Source organism: Bos taurus, chromosome 16, assembly GCF_002263795.3.
Source record: "Bos taurus isolate L1 Dominette 01449 registration number 42190680 breed Hereford chromosome 16, ARS-UCD2.0, whole genome shotgun sequence".
Taxonomy (NCBI): Eukaryota; Metazoa; Chordata; class Mammalia; order Artiodactyla; family Bovidae; genus Bos; species Bos taurus.
Window position 1 is genome coordinate 32,790,672 of NC_037343.1, and position 20,647 is coordinate 32,811,318.

The 20,647-nt window shown below is 40.0% G+C and overlaps 2 protein-coding genes across 3 annotated transcripts in view; one reads left to right on the forward strand and one right to left on the reverse strand.

Annotated features, from left to right (window-relative positions):
• ADSS2 (adenylosuccinate synthase 2) overlaps positions 1-9,106 on the forward strand; it is a 32,457-nt gene extending 23,351 nt beyond the window's left edge. Inside the window, 5 exon segments of the mRNA NM_001167809.1 lie at positions 192-346; positions 1,505-1,629; positions 2,861-2,958; positions 6,485-6,634; positions 7,972-9,106. Coding sequence (NP_001161281.1) covers positions 192-346; positions 1,505-1,629; positions 2,861-2,958; positions 6,485-6,634; positions 7,972-8,024 — 581 coding nt within the window. The 3' untranslated portion in view covers positions 8,025-9,106.
• Positions 9,107-11,631: 2,525 nt separating this feature from the next.
• Positions 11,632-20,647, reverse strand: part of C16H1orf100 (chromosome 16 C1orf100 homolog) — a 36,117-nt gene continuing 27,101 nt past the window's right edge. For both annotated transcript variants that reach the window (XM_059875561.1, NM_001077054.1), the window contains 1 exon segment: positions 11,632-11,768. In XM_059875561.1, the coding sequence (XP_059731544.1) occupies positions 11,677-11,768 (92 nt within the window). In that variant the 3' untranslated portion in view covers positions 11,632-11,676.

Below are 20,647 nucleotides of genomic sequence, written 5' to 3' on the forward strand. Positions count from 1 at the left end.
CAGCACTGCAGCTATAGCTTAACCACCTATGTTTTTATCTCTGCAGACAGAAAGAATCAGGAATAAAACATCGAGGCTTTGAAAGGGTGGTTCCATAAGTCTGTCAGATACCTAGAATATACTCAAATGCAGAATTTGAAAAAATAATGTCTATCATTTGTGAATATTTTACTGTTTGTTTCTGTTTTTAGGAACTTATCCTTTTGTGACCTCTTCGAACTGTACAGTTGGAGGTGTGTGTACTGGCTTGGGTATGCCCCCTCAAAACGTTGGAGAAGTGTATGGAGTTGTGAAAGCTTATACAACTAGAGTTGGTATTGGTGCCTTTCCTACAGAACAAGACAATGTAAGCCTGTTTCTCAGTAAATCTGATTCAAAAGTTTGAAAATGAAAAATCATGCTTTTTTCTTAAAGAATTATTGTCTTTTATGCATTTCACTTAATTTGCAAGATTAATCAGCACAACTCTAAAAGAAAATTACATATACCTTTATTGTTAGTGGCAACAGATTGGCAACAAAAGGGGGAAATTAGTGGGCACTTAAAGGTAACTGTAATTGCAGGCAAGTGAAGGTGGGTTATGAAGGGGATTAAGATAGTAGAGGAGGGAGAATTTAAAAATAACAGGTATCTTTCACCAAGAGCTTATTAGGAGTCAAGGTTGAGGAAAGTGATCTCCAGACGTTGTCTAATCATAGCCCACTGTTTACTTGGTGGTGACCTCAGGCCAGCCCCTGTGTAATCGCTGTAAACTTAAAAGCTCTTTGTATCCTCACAGCAACTCTGGGAGCTGGGTGCTGTTACCATCCCCATTCTACATGTGGGGAAACTGAGGCCTGGAGAACTGAAGTAACTACCCCAGGCCACACAGATAAACAAGGCTGAAATTCAAACCTGACAAAGCAGTATTTAAGTTGTAATTCTGTCAGAGTATGTGTGATAATGAAATGATGGCTTTAATCAGAAAGGTGTAAATTAAGGAATAGATAGATGATAGATGGAAAAATTAGGTTGTAGGGAGTGGCTGTAGCTTAGAACTTTGAGCATTGTTTTCAGCCTTAATTTTCTTCGAAGGACATTGTGGTAGCAACTACTAGATGGGAATTTGCCTTATGGTTTTCAGGAAAACCATCAAACTATAGTTCTTAGAACAAATTGGCCAAACTTATCTATTTTAGTAAATATTTATTAGCAGCTTAGTTTTTAATATGCAATATTTATATATGTTAATCTAAATTTTTAGAAGTTATATGTATAATGTAAAAAAATGTTGGTCTTAAAATAGTGTTTAAAAAATAAAGTCAAAAGTGGATGTATTTCAAATAATGCCTCCTTCACATAAAATCTATCTCTGTGAAATTATACCTTCCAACTTATTTTTTCTGAAAGATGTTTATCTCTAAGAAACTTTATGCCTTGTTATATCATCTGTAACATGTTATATCATCTACTAGATTTAGACTATTGGTATTCTAATCCTAAAGTTTTATTTTCTGTTCTTTAGGAAATTGGAGAATTATTACAAACAAGGGGTAGAGAGTTCGGTGTAACGACAGGAAGGAAAAGAAGATGTGGCTGGTTGGACCTTGTTTTGCTCAAATATGCTCATATGATTAATGGATTTACTGCGTGAGTATTCTTAGAAACCCTTACTTCATAAATGACAGTTCTTGACTACAGGTTAAATTTTGTGGAGTGCGAACTTGAGGTAGTGCACTAATACAAAAATTTCACTCTTTAGACTCCAAATGAAATTGCAGTTCAGAAGTGGACCAGAATACAGGGGAGGGGTGCGTAAGGAGAGTGACCCTAGTTTTTCTCCCTAGATATCCAAGGTTGGGAGAGAAAATCTTGATACTCTTACATGCATATAAGTTTAGAGGGAGGTAAGCCAGGCAGGTAGAAAGGTGAGTAGGTAGATAGATGGAGCAACATGGAGCATGCATATCAGCAGGGAGGCAATGGAACTGACTGAGTGGGTAGGCTTGATTGACATCTGACTTCTGGATTCAAATACCAGATCCATACATTATGCTGTGTGACTTTGGGTAAGTCAATCTTTCTGTGCCTTTTTCATCATCTTTAAAATCTCAATAATAGTACTACCTACATCCAAGGGGTATTTTGAAATCTAGATGAGAGTATATAGCATGCTGCCTGGCACACTAAAAATGCTCAGCAAAAGTTGCTATTAATATTGCATACACATAATAAATGTAAAAATGTATTCATGTTTATATTATTTAGGCTTAACTTTTAGCAAATATTAGAATAAAGGATAAAAAAATAATCTGTGGACAAGAATCTCAGACCTAGTGTTTCATCTAATTTCTATAGATTTTCCTAGAAAACTGTTTTCCAGTCAGTTTATTGGGAGGTTTTGATGTGTTATGAAGAGATCCTCACTCTCCTTTGACAGTTTCTGACCAGAGGGTAGTGTTAAAGGAGAGTGAAGAAATGAGGATTGATTGCATCTGTGTATGTATCGTGCATGTACCTTGTCATTCACGTGGAATAGTCAGTCTTGCTGTGTCAGCCACAGAATGCGTCCTTTACTCCAGGCAGCCCTCTCTGGATATGTATTAGCTGATCCTGAGAAACTAAGCCAGAGGACGTGGACTATCAATCAGTGAAAATCTGTTACAGTTATTAGAAAAGTGACTCACTAGTAGATCAGTTAAGTCATTGTTTTTAATAGAGGAAAATATACCCATAAATTGCCCTGCAGTGTTTTATGTGTGGTATGCTTTAAAATATAATTCTAACCAGTTTTCAGAATTGCTTTGGAACTTTTAGCTTTGTATGAATTTGCTTTACTCCTTCATCAAGTTGTTGACATCTCCCTTTCTTCCAAAATTAGGTTGGCACTTACCAAATTGGATATTTTGGACATGTTTACGGAAATCAAAGTTGGAGTTGCATACAAATTAGATGGTGAAATTATACCTCATTTTCCAGGTACTCTTTTATTAGGTGTATGTATCAGAGCAATTCATAAAACGCTTTTGTATAATTTATGACGTACAGCCACAGACTTGAAATGCGCTCTGTGAACAGTGCAAGTATACGCACTAACGTTTGTTTCATAGTTGCTGTGGATTTGGGTGCTATGTCGTGACAAGCTTGTGTTCACACTTGAATAGAAAAGAAGAGACATGGTAGCACTGGGCCCAGTTATGCTGCTCCTGAATCTTATCTTCCCTACTTTGAAAGTAACCTTTCTGTAGGCATTCCTTGAGAAAATGTGAGATAGGAGAAAAGAGCCCTGCTTGTCAGGGTAAGCAGGCTTTTAAGGCATTAACCCACTGTGTCCTTCAAGCTACAGGAATGATTTTTTTCTGACTTATGTGTCTAAAGTAGATGGATGTAAGGAGATTTCCTACTAGAGCCAGTGGGTTTCTTCAGGCATATCTTTAGTTATATGAGTTCTTCAGTTACTCAGCAAGTTCCAAAAATGTTTCCATTTTCCAGAAATAGAAACTTAAATTGTTTAGTCATCCTGGAAGACTAAGAATATGTCAAATGAAGGAATAGACTAGCTTAATGGAACTTGGTAGACTGGTAGGTTGGAATTGAGAACTGTGAGTTCTTAGAAGCATGTTTAAAGTCATTATTTGTTAGCTGACATCTGGCCATCTCCTATTTGGCTTCTTCTGACTATTCTTTTCCTTGATTGTGGATCACTGTGTCTGTGTCTCATGACTTTTGGTTGAATATTGGACATTGTGCATAATATGTTGTAGAGACTTGGATTCCGTTATCTTACTCTGAAGAGTATTGGTTCTTGTTTTAGGGGACAGTTGAATTACTGGCTTGTCATCCTGAACCTTGTATAGCTTGGTTTTTTATACTTTGTTCATATAGTATATGGAGATTGTAAGGTGTTTCCCAAGTCTTTCTAACCTAGTGTGAGACAGTCTCCAAATTATCTCTGTGGGTCTTGGCAGAACTTAGTTTTAGGCTTTATTGAGGGGTGGATGTGGGAGGGGGTGGGGCGCGGGCAGGGTGAGGGAGAGTCTATAGGAGATTTCAAGTTAAAGTTTGGTTTTTACTTTCAGTGAACAACCTTTCTGTTGTCTCAGCTGGATGCCAGGAGAGTTAAGGTATAAAGAGATCTTTCCAATCTGGCAGTGCTGGAGCTCCAGTGTACCCTGTCCCTTCCCTTTCACCAGCACTGCTTGGCCTCTAGAATCTTTGTCTCACTCAGCTGTGTGACAGCTGCTATCCGGTGAGCCACCTATGGGACCATGAATGTATGGTTGAGCTTTAGCCATGGTACCTTCACACCCATTTCTGGGGGAGGAATACCCTCTCTGTATAGCTCTCTCCTCTCTGATGCTTGCCCTTGATGGTTCTAGCTGCTTCAGCTTTCCTGAAGTCTGGTATCTGTGTTCTCAGGTCAGTAGGACCACCATTCCCTACTGACTCCAGTGTCCTGACTTTCCTTGATCAAGAAATTGTCCCTGGCAGAGAGTTAAGTAGTTTCAGGAATTGCTTGAGTTTTCTTCCTCTCAGAGACCACAGTTTGTGCTACCTGTTGACCACTGCCTGGAAAGAGTTGTCATGTATTTGGTTCAGTTTTACAGTTATTTATGCTAGAAAAGTTCATTTAGAACCATGTACTCCATCATGGCTAAAAGGAGAAGCCCCACTGAGTCTCTTGATTTCTTCTTCTATGGTCTGTCACAAGCAGTGCGACATAGTGTGGTTCATCACTTTCTCTAGATGTCCATGAACATTCCTAACATGATACATTCTCATTGTATCATGGATCATAGGAGAGAACTCTCGTATCCATATATTCTCTTACTAAACTTTTTATTCCACCACTTGTAGAATCCTTTCATCCTGTACCTTTAGGATCCAGTTTTGTACATACTCCTTTCGCTCCTACTAGTAAATATTGGCTCAGTTACACAGATCCTTCAGAATATATTTCCCCTCCTCCTTTAGCAGGCCCTGTGACTCCTTGGCCAACTTATGTTTGCATGTCAGGAGAGGAGGCCCTGAGAGGCTTCTACATCATCCTCAAGCCAGGGGAAGCCTCAGCCATTCTGCAGGCCATCAGTGAATCTATAGAAGGATTCAGCCAGATGTCTCAAAAGTCTCAGGGTCCCACTTTTTTCTCAAACAGGATCTGGCCTTGTCGTAGCAGATTCGCTGGATTTGAGAGTTCAGCTTTCTCTGGAGCTCTGCCATCTGTATGATTGAGTCCTAAGCCTGATCCTCAGCTCTTCCTGCTGTCCGCTGTAGGAGATGAGGTTCTCTCTAGGTGTTTCCATTGACCTTTGTCTTTGTCCAGTCCATGAATGGCATCCATCCAGAGCTGTTCAATTCCACGTTTCCCTTGTGCTCATTTCTCACGATGAAATGAGAACGTCAGCTATTGCCAGTGCTTTACTTCCCACCACGGCGTCCCAGTTCACCTTCTGTGGATAGTTGCACGACTAGAACATGCCCAAGGCTGCACTCTCTCTACCACTCGCAGTCGTCCTTGTTGCCAGCCCGCTGGCCAGTGACCAGGCTTCCAGACCCCATTCTAGAGCCACTCCTGGCGCCAATTGTCTTACTCTTGGTTCCCTGGGAAACAGTCTACGTTACAGAGATGTATGTGTAGGTAGTTTGTTGGCAAGCGCTCTGAGCAACAATGTCTGTAAGGGAGGGGGAGAGAAGTAGCAGGATTAAGCAGAAGTTGAACTGCTAAGAAGTTCCATGAAAAACCCTCAGTTGGTCACATGGGGAACTCTGGGACTAGAATAGTCCTCCAGAGTAGTCCCAAGTTAAGGTAAGTAGGCAGGTCCTTCATATCCCCGTTTTGATTAGTCGTTGGTATGGGCTGCTCCAGGGGATTCTGAAGAGAATTCTGAACTGTGCATTCTCAGCAGGCAGTACTCCCATAGCTGGGGAATTAGCGTGTGAATCCTGAAGAGGGAAGTCTGGACAGTGTACCATAGCATCCACCATACAACCTCCAGTCAAAGACACTGTTCTTGTTTTAGTTTTCGGCTTCTATTAGGGAATACGGAGAAACTGGTTAGGTGAGATAATGAAGAAATTTTCCGGCTAAGTCTTTGTATACAGTCACAAAAACAATAGAGGATTTCCCAGGTGAGAGCACGTATGCAAACCTTCTTTCTGTGACACTGCTGCCATTATACGGATCCATAGCCCCCAGTCTGTAGTATGGAAATCTAAAAAGCTCTGAAGACGGAAAGTTGTAAGTTTGGCACCAAAACTGATTTGACAGCAAAACCTGACTTAAAGTACCCACTTAAAGTAAATAATCCTATTACTGCAAAAATATGTTTGATTATGAAATACTAGATAGTGTACTTTTCTACCTCCCTAAATTCTGAAAAATTATAAATTTCAAAACATTATTTGGCTCCAATGTAAGAGATTGTGAACCTATGATGTATTAAAAACTCATTTGACAATAGGCAGTGTACACCATGGGCAAATATATTTATTCTTTAACTTTCAGCAAACCAAGAAGTCTTAAATAAAGTTGAAGTTCAGTATAAGACTCTCCCAGGATGGAACACAGACATATCAAATGCAAGGACTTTTAAGGAACTACCTATTAATGCACAAAACTATGTTCGATTTATTGAAGATGAACTTCAAATTCCAGGTAAATATACTTTATGAACAACTATTTTTTCTATTTTGATTTCAACTACCTTTGAAATAGGATAAAAAACAGATTATTTCTCAGTAGAGTGCTTATGATTTGCACAGATGCCCAGGAAAAGATAAAATATCTTTCTGTAATCTTTCACATGCCTCAAGATAATATATTACCTCTCACCCTTTTTGACCCTGTTTTTAATTCTCTGTTAGTCTTTTTTTTTCTTTTTGCCCTATGACATTCATTCTTACTTCTTTCTCCCTGTTAATAATAAATCATTATGTCTTTACCACCATCAAAACTGGTTTGTGATTTCTTTTCCACTTGAGGTTGTTACCCTTGAGAGTTGGTAAAGTTTCTTGACTAGAGTTTAGGAAATAGTAGATGCAGAAGATAGGAAATCCAACTTGAAAAAAATGAAAGAATAAAGAATAAAAGTTCTTTATTTAAAAAAAATAAGTAAGCTGGCCAAGGAGTTAGACATAACCAAATTATGGCTATGAACTAGTTATGTGAAATCTGTCTTTTAAAACATTGCTTTTTTCCCCTTTGGTACTGGTTCAGAGACAAAAGGTAGAGTGGAAAATCGCCTCTGTATAAAATCTGTTATGCACTTAACCTGATTTTATATTGTTGATTATATTTGTGGTTCATTTCCAAACATGAATCTTGTTTTCCATATTTTTTTGTTTTGTTTTGTTTTCCATATTGCTAGCTGTGTCTCCCAGCTTGATATTAAATCTTGTAAGCATGTTTGCTCACTGTACTTTGTCAGTGTCTTCTGAAATAAAAAGCAGTGAGTTTAACAATGACATCTGTAAAATGCCATAAAGGTTTGCCCATGTAGTGCCGATGAGGAGAGATTCCCCTAGACTGGTATAATAGCCAGATTCTCAGGCTGTGCAAATAAACAGTATTCTCTTCCACATACTTCTACTTTTTGTGGGATATGGACATTGCAGTGTCACTTCAGTGTCCTCTTACTGTCATCCATTTATTAAAGATGCTTATTTTTTCTAGTTAATTAGGAATTTGATTAAAGGTTCTTTAGGTCTCTGCTGGTTTGGGCCAGTATTTTACTAATCACTAGGAACTGAACAGTTGTAAATATTGTACAATTAAAACAGGAGAATTTTAAGGCATACTACCCTGTCCTGGATGTTGACCGCACATTCTGTTTAGAAATTGGCATAATCTGCTAATAGAGGAAAAAGATAGCAAAAGACATGGGGGGAAAGTTAAATGAGAAACACTGAGAAAAGCGGGGGATCTGTTAATCCCAAAGATTGAACATTATACGTGGATTAATACTATTCTTATACTCTTTTTCTCCCTCCCAGTTAAATGGATTGGTGTAGGTAAATCCAGAGAATCTATGATTCAGCTCTTTTAAGGATTACCAGTGATGCAGGAAACACTCCTGGAGAGGCGGGGAAAGGACTTTCTTAAATATTTCGTTTATGATCTGCAAATTCCAAGAATAAAGACATTGAAGTGAGTTTGAAGCCCTACAGTTGTTTCCAGTCTTTGAGATGGATGACTGGTGTGGAGATACACTTTGGCGTTTTCCAGTGTCAGCTTCCTTAGCTGGCATAATTGCCGAATCATTTGTTGCTCCTGCTGCTCATGGTGCCATGTTTTCTTTGAATATTTAGTAATAATAAAATCAATGTTGTTTGAAATCGAAAATAGAATTACTTTCAGTGTAGTTTTTCTTCATTATTGTTATTGTGTTCATAGGTTTTACCTCGGTTGAATGGTCAGAACAATTAATGCAGTTTTGCACAAATATTTTCACATTCTGATCATTCATTTCTGTCGCTGGAACCTTTGTTGTTCGAAAGAAAATAAGAGAGGAGTCCTGTAAATTTTTGTAATGCTTTAAATTGTTTAAATTGTGAACTGTTTATTTTCTGCTGAGACCATTGCAAATTTGAGCTTTGGTGGTGGGAGGGGATTATATTCATGAGTCCTCTAATTTGTACAGAACACGAAACTTATTTCTCTTGTGTAAATTATTTAACATTGAACATTTAGCTAACTGTTCAAAGAAAAGAAAAAAGTGTTCCCTAAAATAACAATTGTAATGTTAAAAAACTTAGTCATTAAAAGATCTGTTGTGATATTTGGTGGATATTTTTCTTTTATTTCAGACATTAATTCTGAAATGTATAGCTTTCTTACCATTATTTCTAAAGTCAAATGGGTTGATATTTGAACATCGTGCCTGCCAATATGCCTACAGAGTCATCTATAAGTGTCCAAACGAAACCAACTTGTTGGTCATAATTTTGATCATGCCTTTATTTCTTCTTTCTTGAAAAAAAAAAGGTGTTATTTTGACTATTTGGCTTAACGTACTGCGTTGTAGATTATCCTTCAATGAACTATTTTAAATGTTTAAATTAGGTGCCACTTAAATTTATTTTATTATGCCATCAATAGCTGATTAAAAAGAACCAACTATTTCTAGTATGTTTTGTGTATTGTGTTTTTGTTCCAATAAGAGAATTAATAGTAATACTACTAGTGCGTATAAGACAGAGTTCTACCTTTACAGTCTGTGGGGTAAAGTGAGGAAAACTCAACAACAGAATCTTTGAAAGGATCTAAGTGTCTTTTATCTTTACTAAGTGTATTTAGATAGTTTTTAGAGTCCATTATCTTGGCTATAAGCTTCGCATTATTAAAACGTGTCTTTAGTAATGGTCCAGAAGCAAATAAAGTGAGCTGTTTGCGGACTTCGCTGGGGGTCCAGCGATTCTGCGTTTCTGCGGCAGTGGGTGCGGGTTCAGTCCCTGGGCAGGGAACTAAGATGCCACAGGCTGTGCAGTGCAGCCAAAAAGTTTAAAAAAAAAATGAGCTGTTACTAATTAAGTTGGTTGAGAGAATATGTTCTTCAGATACAGTTAAGTCTTAAAAATCATAGGCAACTGTATTAAAATAGTCTTTGTTGATCAAATAAATATGCTAGGTATTAGGTATGTGATAAGTAAGTACACAGTCTTCCTAAAGTTTATTGTAGTGGGGAGAGCATGCTAAACAGACATATGCTAGGATGGAAAAGTCCCGGAGTGCTATGCAGGAGAACCTAATCTAAATTTGGAAAAGGTCAGAGAAGGCCTTTAGTGGAAATAGCATTTAAACGGACCAAAAAGTTAGGTGGCTGGAGTACAAAGTAGTCAATATGCAAAGACCCAGAGGCTTGAAATAATTTGGAAAGTTTGAGCAACTGAACAAAATAGCAAGGGACTGGTGAGGCTGCTGAGGCTGGCAAGAAAAACCAGAGGAAGGTAAAGCCAAACAACCAAACCATGTTTTACATGAGGACTGTAGGCTAATATGTATATACTTCAGGAGGCATAATGACTGCATGGAACAACCGCGGAAACAAAACTCTGAATTGTAAAACTTAGTAGAAGGGAAATAAATGACAGAACAAGATATTTTAGTGTGGAGAGGACCTGCCTAGTATATATGTTTATGTATATTAATACAGTTAAATGGGGATGCCTTCCCTTCACAAATGAGTATATGAATGTAATGCCATTCCAACCAGAATCACCATGGTGTTCCTTGTAACTGGACAAAAATTATTGAAGCTTAGGTGAAAAAAATGAATATGTAAGAGTGTAAGATATTTTTGAAAAAGGAATGTGTTGAGAGAGGAGGTTTTTACTCACCAGATATTAAAGCAGTATAAAGCTACTAAAATCAAAGTATGTGATACTGTCATGGGAAAGAACAGATATGTAAGGGAAGTGGACTAGACATTCCAGAAATAGATGCACATGTGTGGGAACGTAATGTAAGCACTCCATTTCACTGGGAAAAGAATACATTAAAAATAATGATAGCAAAACAACCTCAACATAGAATAGAAATTTGTAATAGAATAAAAGTTAAGTTATAAAGTTTTAAGTAATGAAAGTAATATCAGAAAATATATACTCTTTAGAGCCTTCTAAAGAAAAACAGGAAACTTGGAAACCCTAAAGAAAAAAATTTGACCAAATTAAAATTTTAAAAACACTATAAACAAAATTTTTAAAAAACAACTGAGAAAAGTAAAAGTTTAGAAAAAGTCAACATATATCCCTAAAACAAAAAACTGCAACAAATAGACCACTGACAACCAGTAGAATGATAAGCAAAGCTTTCATTTGGGAGGCTTCTTGTCTAAGTTCTGTGAAATATTTCTTTGAAAAATACCTCTAATGTTTATCGCTTTGTGTCTTATTAGTTAGATGATGGACCTGATTTATTACTTCACAACTTAAGACTAAGGCAATGGAGATGTATGTATATTAATACATGTGTGTGTGTATATACATATATATGTGTGTATATATAACTGTTCTTGGGGGTAGTTTATTAACAGACTTCACTTTGGGGTGATGAGTAGGGGATCAACTACTATGCTTGGGGAATCCCTAGGGAACAGAATGTTTAAGATTCTTTTCTTTGGGAGCATTTCTTTAGAGAACCTCTATCATTTTGCCTAGGGAGCTGATCCCTAGTTGTCAGGCTTCTTGTCAGTATAGGGATATTAATTCTTCTTTGTGGAGACTTTCAGTTAATCCTCTCACTGTAGCTCTCTGCCATACCAGGTTCTGCATCCAGAGCACCTTCAGGGTCTGTGATGCCAGGAATCTTCCTTCTTGGCTACATCTTTAGGTTCTTCTCTCTTTTTTTCCTAACAGTGATACAGTTATTGAACAGATGCAGTTATCTCTTTAGCTGGTCCCACATGTAACCACTGGACTAAATGTGAGATGGTTTGGCGACATTAGCAACAAGACTGGTAGTGGGGCCTTAAGAACAGGTGACAAACTCTTTTAAGGCTGATCTTGATTCCCTGCCCTAGGCTGGCCAACTGATTGGAAGAGAATTTGCAACATGTAAATATTTTTAGGATTGTAGCCATCAGGATACACACTGAAAAGTAATTCTGTTAACCATTATTTTAGCCTAAAGGAGCCACTTAAGAATGCCAAATGTTTTGTTCAAAATGCCATGGTTACTTTAGTTTAAAAGCCTTTCTTTCAAAGCCACCTCCCTTCACAACAGTAGTGCTCTGGCAGTGAATTGAGTGGTCTAGGATTCGATGAAACTGTGGCTAATTTCCGGTCCCAATCTGGAAAATAAAACAAATTAATGATTTATTTTAAGACTACTTAGTTTTAACACACTGTCTTTTCAGCAACAATTGTGTGCAATAACAGTGATTTATAAGATTTAAAACAAAGGAATATATTTAAAAGATGTGGGGGCAAAAGGGTTTAATCAAAAGGTTGTTTTTGTGGTTCAATCTCTGATTGAGGCATGTTATTAGATTATTCCAAAATGTAAATAAAACGAAATAAATTCTTAAATTTGTATTCTTACATTCTAATTCTAGATACCCGCTTTGCCCCTTAAGCCCTAATAGGTCTCTTTGTGTCATGTTTGTATCAAAATGTAGTTGTTACCATCCCTAAATTCAGACCCATTGGAGTGCCCTCATGTTTTATATTCCTTGTCTACAATCACCAGCAGTTCTGCTTATCTAAAGGTATGGGTTCAAGGAGTTGGGTTGGACACTGCAATCATTGCATCTACACCCAATGGACCAAAGACTAGAATGTTTCAGTGATAGTGTAACAAAACTTTATCAGGTACCATGCTATTCCCTGTGTTAGGTGTTGTACTTAGGGTTAACCCTAAAATTCACAGATCCTCAGAGGCCCACTGATAGTTTCACTGCCTCAAAGAGATCAATGAATTTTCCTGAGTTTACAGAGCTTGTGAGAGAGGAGGAGCCCACATTTGACCCAAGATTGTCAGGCCCCAAAGTCCCTAATCTTTTCATTGTTCTCTCCACCTTCCATAGCACTTCAACAGCATTTAAAGAAATAAACATTTCTTAATATTAAGAATGAATAACATTTCATTTACTCAGGAAATATAGCTGGAAATGCCATCTCTGGAAGATTTTAAAAATCAGATTTAACTAAATGTGATGCTGTCCGTAGTTGGTAACCATATGACTTCTCAAAGCTTACTATTGTATTAAATATTAACTCTGACCTTCTTAAGGATTACATTGTATTCCAGGGAAATATATTAATGATGTTTAGAAGTGTTAGGAATCCTACTTGATAGCCTTAGTGATCTTTGTTATGAGAATTATAATGGAGCTGAATTAGGTACTTTTAACCAGGTAAATTTGACAGTAAATGTTTTAAGAACAGAGCAACATTTTGGGGGGATTTCTCCTGCTATTCCACTTAGTGCGTATATATGCCTTCTGACAGTGGGTGCTACCAAGTCTGAAATATACTATACAAATTTGGGGGTGGGGAATACTATGGAAAGAACTGAAATGATTTTTTAGATTTCTATATCATTTGACAAAGTCAAATTATTGTTCATGTGGATTTGTGTGTGATGACTGCTTTGAAATGCATTGCTGAAAAATGAAGTGAAAAATTAGTTGAGAACCACAGAGAAAATTTAATGAACTTGCTGAAGAATCCCATGTATTCCAAATGATTTAATGACTTAGTATTATTTAATATTATCACTTTGGGCAATTAAGAAATTTTAAAGGATAACCTTGATTATATATGATTATTACTTTATGCTCTAGTTTTAGAAATTAATCCCAGTGAGATAGGTTTTTTTTAAAAAACAAACATTTATTGTGGCACATGTTTGACTTTGATCATTAGTAATAGCTAACAGTTTTGGAGGTTTCTTAATGTTATGTACAAGCACGATGCTAAATTACTTACATGGGTATCTCAATTCTATTAGGTAGATATTATTTTTATCCTTTTTGCATGCGAGAAAACTGAAGGTCAGAATCTTAAGTGTCACACTGCTACTAAAAGAATATATTGTATTTTGGAAGAATGAGGTTTTTTAATTACTTGGCACCAAGGTGCATAAAACAAGGGCAACTTTCATCTGAGGGGCCATCTCACCCTCCCAGGCTATAAATTCCCTGAGAACAGAGTCTTCTCTTCTACTGTGTCTTGCACGTAGTCAGTACTTAATAAATATTTCCCAAATAAATGGACCCCTATGTCCTAAGAAAGAACTTTTACTGAGGAGGAATTTCTTAATCAATAACCATAATCTGTCATGGTCTGTATGTAATCTGTTCTTCAATTGTTCCCAAATAAGAGGTAAGAACCAAACATGAAATGCAAATTGCTAATCTAGACATGAACTTGGCCCTTAAAGTCTGATGACAAAGACTAGCCAAATGGATAAGATTTAAAAACAGTCTCACACCTTGATAAACACTGTAATAGTACTTTCTCTTATTCTGTGAAAGGCCTTCCCCCAAATACTCCTTCAAGGAGTCAGTTTCTTGAATTAAACAAAAGCTTGATTCAGTCAGTGCTCAGCTTCGTAATAATTATCTGTTAGGTCTCTTGCAAACCAGCCCTTTGCCTGCCTGATAGTTGTTTATAAAATAATTGCCACCTAAGTATCTCTAAAATCCAAGTAAGGTGGTTCAGTTCAGTTCAGTCACTCAATCGTGTTCCAACTCCTTGCTACTCCATGGACTACAGCACACCAGGCCTCCCTGTCCATCACCAACTCCCAGAGTTTACCCAAACTCATGTTCATTGAGTCGGTGATGCCATCCAACCATCTCATCCTCTGTCATCCCCTTTTCTTCCTGCCTTCAATCTTTCCCAACATCAGGGTCTTTTCAAATGAGTCAGCTCTTCGCATCAGGTGGCCAAAGTATTGGAGTTTCAGCTTCAACATCAGTCCTTCCAATGAACACCCAGGACTGATCTCCTTTAGGGTGGACTGGTTGGATCTCCTTGCAGTCCAAGGGACTCTCAAGAGTCTTCTCCAACACCACAGTTCAAAAGCATCAATTCTTTGGCACTCACCTTTCTTTGTAGCCCAACTCACATCTCTAGATGACCACTGGAAAAACCATAGCCTTGGCTAGATGGACCTTTGTTGGCAAAGTAATGTCTCTGCTTTTTAATATGCTCTCTAGGCTGGTCATAACTTTCCTTGCAAGGAGTAAGTGTCTTTTAATTTCATGGCTGCAGTCACCATCTGCAGTGATTTTAGAGCCCCAAAAAATAAAGTCTGACTGTTTCCACTGTTTCCCCATCTATTTGCCATGAAGTGATGGGACCAGATGCCATGATCTTCGTTTTCTGAATGTTGAGCTTTAAGCCAACTTTTTCACTCTCCTCTTTCACTTTCATCAAGAGGCTCTTTAGTTCTTCTTTGCTTTCTGCCATTAAGGGTGGTGTCATCTGCGTATCTGAGGTTATTCATATTTCTCCCAGCAATATTGATTCCAGCTTGTGCTTCATCTACCCCAACATTTCTCATGATATACTCTGCATATAAGTTAAATAAGCACAGTGCAAATATATAGCCTTGACGTACTCCTTTCCCTATTTGGAACCAGTCTGTTGTTTTATGTCCAGTTCTAACTGTTGCTTCCTGACCTGCATACAGATTTCTCAAGGAGCAGGTCAGGTGGTCTGGTATTCCCATCTCTTGAAGAATTTTCCTCAGTTTATTGTGATCCACACAGTCAAAGGCTTTGGCATAGTCAATAAAGCAGAAGTAGATGTTTTTCTGGAACTTGCTTGCTTTTTTGATGATCCAGTGGATGTTGGCAATTTGATCTCTGGCTCCTCTGCCTTTAAGGTAGTGGTAGTGATAAAGAACCCACCTGCCAATACAGGTGACATGGGTTCAATCCTTGGGTTGGGAAGATTCTCTGAAGGAGGGCATGGCAACCTACTCCAGTATTCTTGCTGAAGAATCCTGTGGACAGAAAAGCCTGGCAGGCTACGGTCCACGGCGTCACATAGAGTTGGATACGACTGAAGCGACTTAGCATACAGGGACGCATGCATTCTGTGCTGCTAGTAGACAGACTGGGCACCTGGTACCCTTTACTTCAGTGCTATAATGCTTACACCTGGAAAAACTTCTCCAGTAACAAAATATTAGTACAAAGAAATGAAAAGGGACTAAAAATAACTGCATGCAGGCAGTTGGGGGAAACAAAAAGAGCAAAAATCCCAACTGCCCCTTTTGAGGAGCTGGAAGCAAAAAGAGCGTCTCAGGAGCTTTGGCTCTGCACATGCCCCCTGCACACACCACCACCAACGAGGTGGGCAAAACACCTAAGCCCGATCCCTGAGCACACCTCTACTCACATCCCATATAAGGAACCAGCTCTACCATCTACCAAACAAGGGAACCTGTTACTTGTTCTTGCTCCCTCCTGCAGCTAGCACAGGAGCCCCAATACAAACCTTGCCTGAATTTCTTGTCTGGCCTCTAGTCAATTTCTATTGCTTGGGGAAGGCCTAGCACCCTGGTCGGTTTCACTGCCTCCCATCATCAGCTGCCTGAAGCACTGGTTCCCGACTCGGCTGTACAAAGGAATTATCTGGGGAGTTTCACAAATTACTGATGCCTGGGACCTTCTTCCTCCCACCAGGAGATTCTGACTTAATTGGTATTGGGTATATCCTCGGCATCTGGATTTTTAAAAGTGATGTAGCTGAAGTTGGAAACCTTCAGCCTAACCCCTGCAAATCATCTCCTGACCCTTCTTACTCCAACTTGGCTCCAGTCTACTCCCCATCCTGTCCCTTTTTCTTCTCCATAGTTGGAGTAATCTTTTCAAACTGCGATTGTAACTGTGTCACCTCCACCTCCTTAAAACCTGGGGGCTTCCCAGGTGGCCCTAGTGGTAAGAATCTGCCTGCCACTGCAGGAGACATAAGAGACGCAGGTTTGATTCCTGGGTCAGGAAAATCCCCTGGAGAAGGAAATGGCAACCCATTCCAGTGTTCTTTCTAAAGAATCCCATGGACAGGGGAGCCTGGTGGGCTACAGTCCACAGGTTGCAAAGAGTTTGACACAACTGAAGTGACTGCATGAACCCCTTAAAACTTTTCAAAACTTTCCCAGTAATGTCAAGCTAGAGGCCCCAAACCCGAAAATGGCTCATAAAGCCCTCCTTGTTCTTTTTTTAAGTATTTATTTATTTGGCTTCGTTGGGTCTTAGTTGCAGCAAGTGAGATACTCAATCTTCCTAGTGTCATGTGGGATTTTCAGTGGAGGCGTGCAAACTCTTACTGGCATCGTGTGGGATTTAGTTCCTTGACCAGGGACTGAACCCAGGCCCCCTGCATGGGAGTGCAGTTACAGTCACTGAACCACCAAGGAGGTCCCCAAGCCCTCCCTGACCTTGTCATCTCTTTGGCCACACCATTCTTGACCTCTGGGCTCCAACACATTTATTTTTTAGTTCTTCAACCGTGCCATGCTCTTACCACAGTGCCTTTGCACACACTGTGCCTAGTGAAGCTCTTCTCCCATTCCTCGCCTAGTTAACTTTTAGCTCATCTTTCAGCTGTCAACTCATCATTTTTCTGACCTGTTATATGCTCTTATAACACCACATAAACTCTGCTTCATAAGACTTATGGCCAGTGAGATTTTATGCTTATTTCTATGCTGGTTCCCCCATTGAAGCTCCTTGAATGAAGAAACTTTGGGTCTATTTCTGCTTCACATGGTGTTGCTAAAACCTTCCACACTGGCCTATAATTATACCCTCAAATTAGTTACTGAAGGAATATGTATGAACGAATGAAAATATGCTTGACATCAGATCTATCACAAGTTCAACTGATGTCAGCTCCAAAATATCTCCAGGACCCATTTATTCCTTTTTGTCTGCCCTGCTGGTCCAAGCCACCATCATCTCTGGTCTAAACTACTAAACAGTTTCCTCACTGGTCTGCAGACCCTCCCTCTTTTTCCTCGCCAGTGTTCTAACAGCAGGCAGACTGATCTTTTTAAATCCCAAATAATATGCTACCCCTCTGTTCAAAATTATTCCAAGTCTTTCCATTGTTCTCAGAATAGAATCCAAGCATCTTACCATTCTCACCCTCACTGACTATCCACCGAACTACACTGGCCTCGTTTCTGTTCCTCAAACATGCAAGCCCTTTCCAACTTTCAGGCTTTAGCACTTACTGCTGTTTATATGATTCATTGTTATTTTCCAGGGCTCAGCTAAAATTATATACAGATATTCCCTGACTGCAGTATTAAAAGTAATCTCCCTTGGCTACATTCATCACTGTTTACTTCCCTAACAGCACTGCTGCTGCTGCTAAGTCACTTCAGTCGTGTCCGACTCTGTGTGACCCCATAGATGGCAGCCCACCAGGCTCCCCTGTCCCTGGGATTCTTCAGGCAAGAACACTGGAGTGGGTTGCCATTTCCTTCTCCAATGCATAAAAGTGAAAAGTGAAAGTGAAGTCGCTCAGTCGTGTCTGACCCTCAGCGACCCCATGGACTGCAGCCTGCCAGGCTCCTCCGTCCATGGGATTTTCCAGGCAGGAGTACTGGAGTGGGGAGCCATTGCCTTCTCTGCCTAACAGTACTACTACAGTCTAAAGTTCTTTTTAAAAGCTACTTGGTTATGCTCCGTATGGGCTTTCCAGGTGGTGCCAGTGGTAAAACAAACAAAAATGCTGCCTGCCGATGCAGGAGACTTAAGAGACAATGGGTTCAATCCCTAGGTGGGAAAGATCCCCTGGAGGAGGGCACGGCAACCCACTCCAGTATTCTTGCCTGGAGAATCCCATGAACAGAGGAGCCTGGCCAGCTACGGTCCATTGGGTAGCAAAGAGTCAGACATGACTGAAGTGACTTAGCTCATGCTCCATATCCCCCATTAGAATGTCAGCTCCATGAAAGCAGATGTCTTGTTTATCCTGATCACTGTATTCCCAGTAGACAGATAGTTTGTACTGGGTGTTCAACCAGTAACTGAATCATCTTACGGCTGCCAGCTTCCAAGATGGATCCCGATGATTCTTGCCCTCTGGTGGTATCCATGCCCCTGGGTCTGACTCCCCTCCCACACTGCTTCAGGGCTGACTGTAATATGACCTTCAAGTTTAAGTCATAAAAGACATTGCAGTTCCCACCTTCATCTCAGATTACTCATTCCAGGGGAAGATAACTGTCACACCATCAGGATGCTCAGCATGGAAAGACATCAAGACACCAATCCCCAACCAGCCTGTGACAACCATGTGAGCCGTCATACTTGACAACTGTATGAGTGAACCACCTTGAGGGTGGATCCTCCAGCCCCCGTTGAGCCTTCACACCATGAAGCTTTCACTGTCATAGACTGCTACCTTGAGAGAGACTCTGAGCAAGAACTGCCCACCTGAGTTCTTAAACCCTAACCCACTGAAACGATGAGAGGTAGTTATAAAAATCATCATTATTGATGTTTTAGGTCACTGGGTTTTGGAATGATTTGTTATTCCACAATAGAAAACTAACATACACACCCCATGAGTGATAAACGGAGCCCTGAATATTTCAATGTAAATTATCTCTTGAATCGATCAGGCTTCAAACCTCATTAAGCAGGGAATGATCCTAGGCCACACTTTCAAGTACCATATTTTCCATATTTCTATCAGAGGCTTTAACAATCTTGCAGTACAAGTGGGACACTGTGCAATTAGCTTTAATTGCTCTCCTGTGAATTCTTTATTTGGTACTGTCTTTTCTCTCTCCTGAGGCTCTGCCATATGAGTCTTCTTCCCATTTCTCATGAAACTTGCTCAGTTCAATTTAAGAGCCAGTTTTGGGCGTGTGACACCTCTGCATATGACCCAGACTGATGACTTAGCAGTTGCTTGCTTGAACAGGTTTTTAAGTCTCTGAGCCTCTGTTTCCTCTTCTGCTAAACGGAGTTGGTAAAAATACCTACTTTGTGGGGACAATACGACTCATTGCAACGGTAAGCGTGACACGCATATGAGTAAGTCACTTAGCGCACTTTGGGCACGTGACAAATATTTTAAATTTTAGCAATTATCCTAAAATGCGGACTCTGATCTCTATTTTATAGACAGAAAGGTTCAGAAAAGTCGAGTGTCCTGCCTGACACCACACAGCTAGAATGTGCCAGGCCTGTAGCACTCTAAGGCCTGAATTCTGCTCACTGCCTCACACTGCTCCATCCATGGTTCTGCCACCGCCTCCCAGCTGCTCTTCTCACCTGCTGGCTGTGTCTTCTCCTGCCTGAGTTAAGCAGTCCGACAGACTGATGCTAAGCTAATCATCAGACAGAGGATGCTAAGCTAACGTCCTCTGAAGCTGACTGGGTTGCCCTCTTGACTCTGATCCTATAATGGCTCTGATTATGCAGATTCAACTTTGCAGGCTCCTGTAGCTCCTCTTCAGTTCCAGGCACTCTTGCCCACTCTGCCAATCTGCATTTGGCTTCCCGCTTCTGTTCTACCTTGCTCAATCAGGCCTGGTCCTCTTGGGGTTCCTCCCTGCTCCCCTATCCCACCCCCCACCACAAACCTCCCCCTTCTTCTCATCCACTGCCTCTGGTATGTCCCCCTGTTTCTTTTGCTACCTGCAAGTCTTATCCATCAAGATCAAGCTTAGGTCCCCACGGGCGCATTCTGCTCCAGGCCCCAGTGTTCTCATCTTTCAGCTGCTGCTCCTCTACTTGGCACTTTTTCCTAGGGAGCTCAGCAGTAAAGAATCTGCCTGCCAACGCAGGAGACTCAGGTTTGATCCCTGGGTCAGGAAGATCCCCTGCAGAAGGAAATAGCAATCCACACCAGTCTTTTTGCTGGGAAAATCCCATGGACAGAGAGGCCGGTGGGCTACAGTCCATGGGGTTGCAAAGAGTCAGATATGACTTAGCGACTCAACAGTAGCAGCAGCAACCTCTGATAGGTTCATCATTGCCTCATCTTCCCAGTTAGACTGTGAGCTTCCTGAGGCTGAGATCATAGTATGGACTTCCTTTTACCTCCTCCCATGGCACTTAGCCTGGGTGTTTTCTTTGCTAAGCATTCACCTGATTCGATAGGTTTGGAAAGAATTAGGAATTGTCTTTTAAAAGTGTTTACCATCCCTTTGGAAACTAGAGGTCACCTAGATTCCCTCATACAAAGGAAA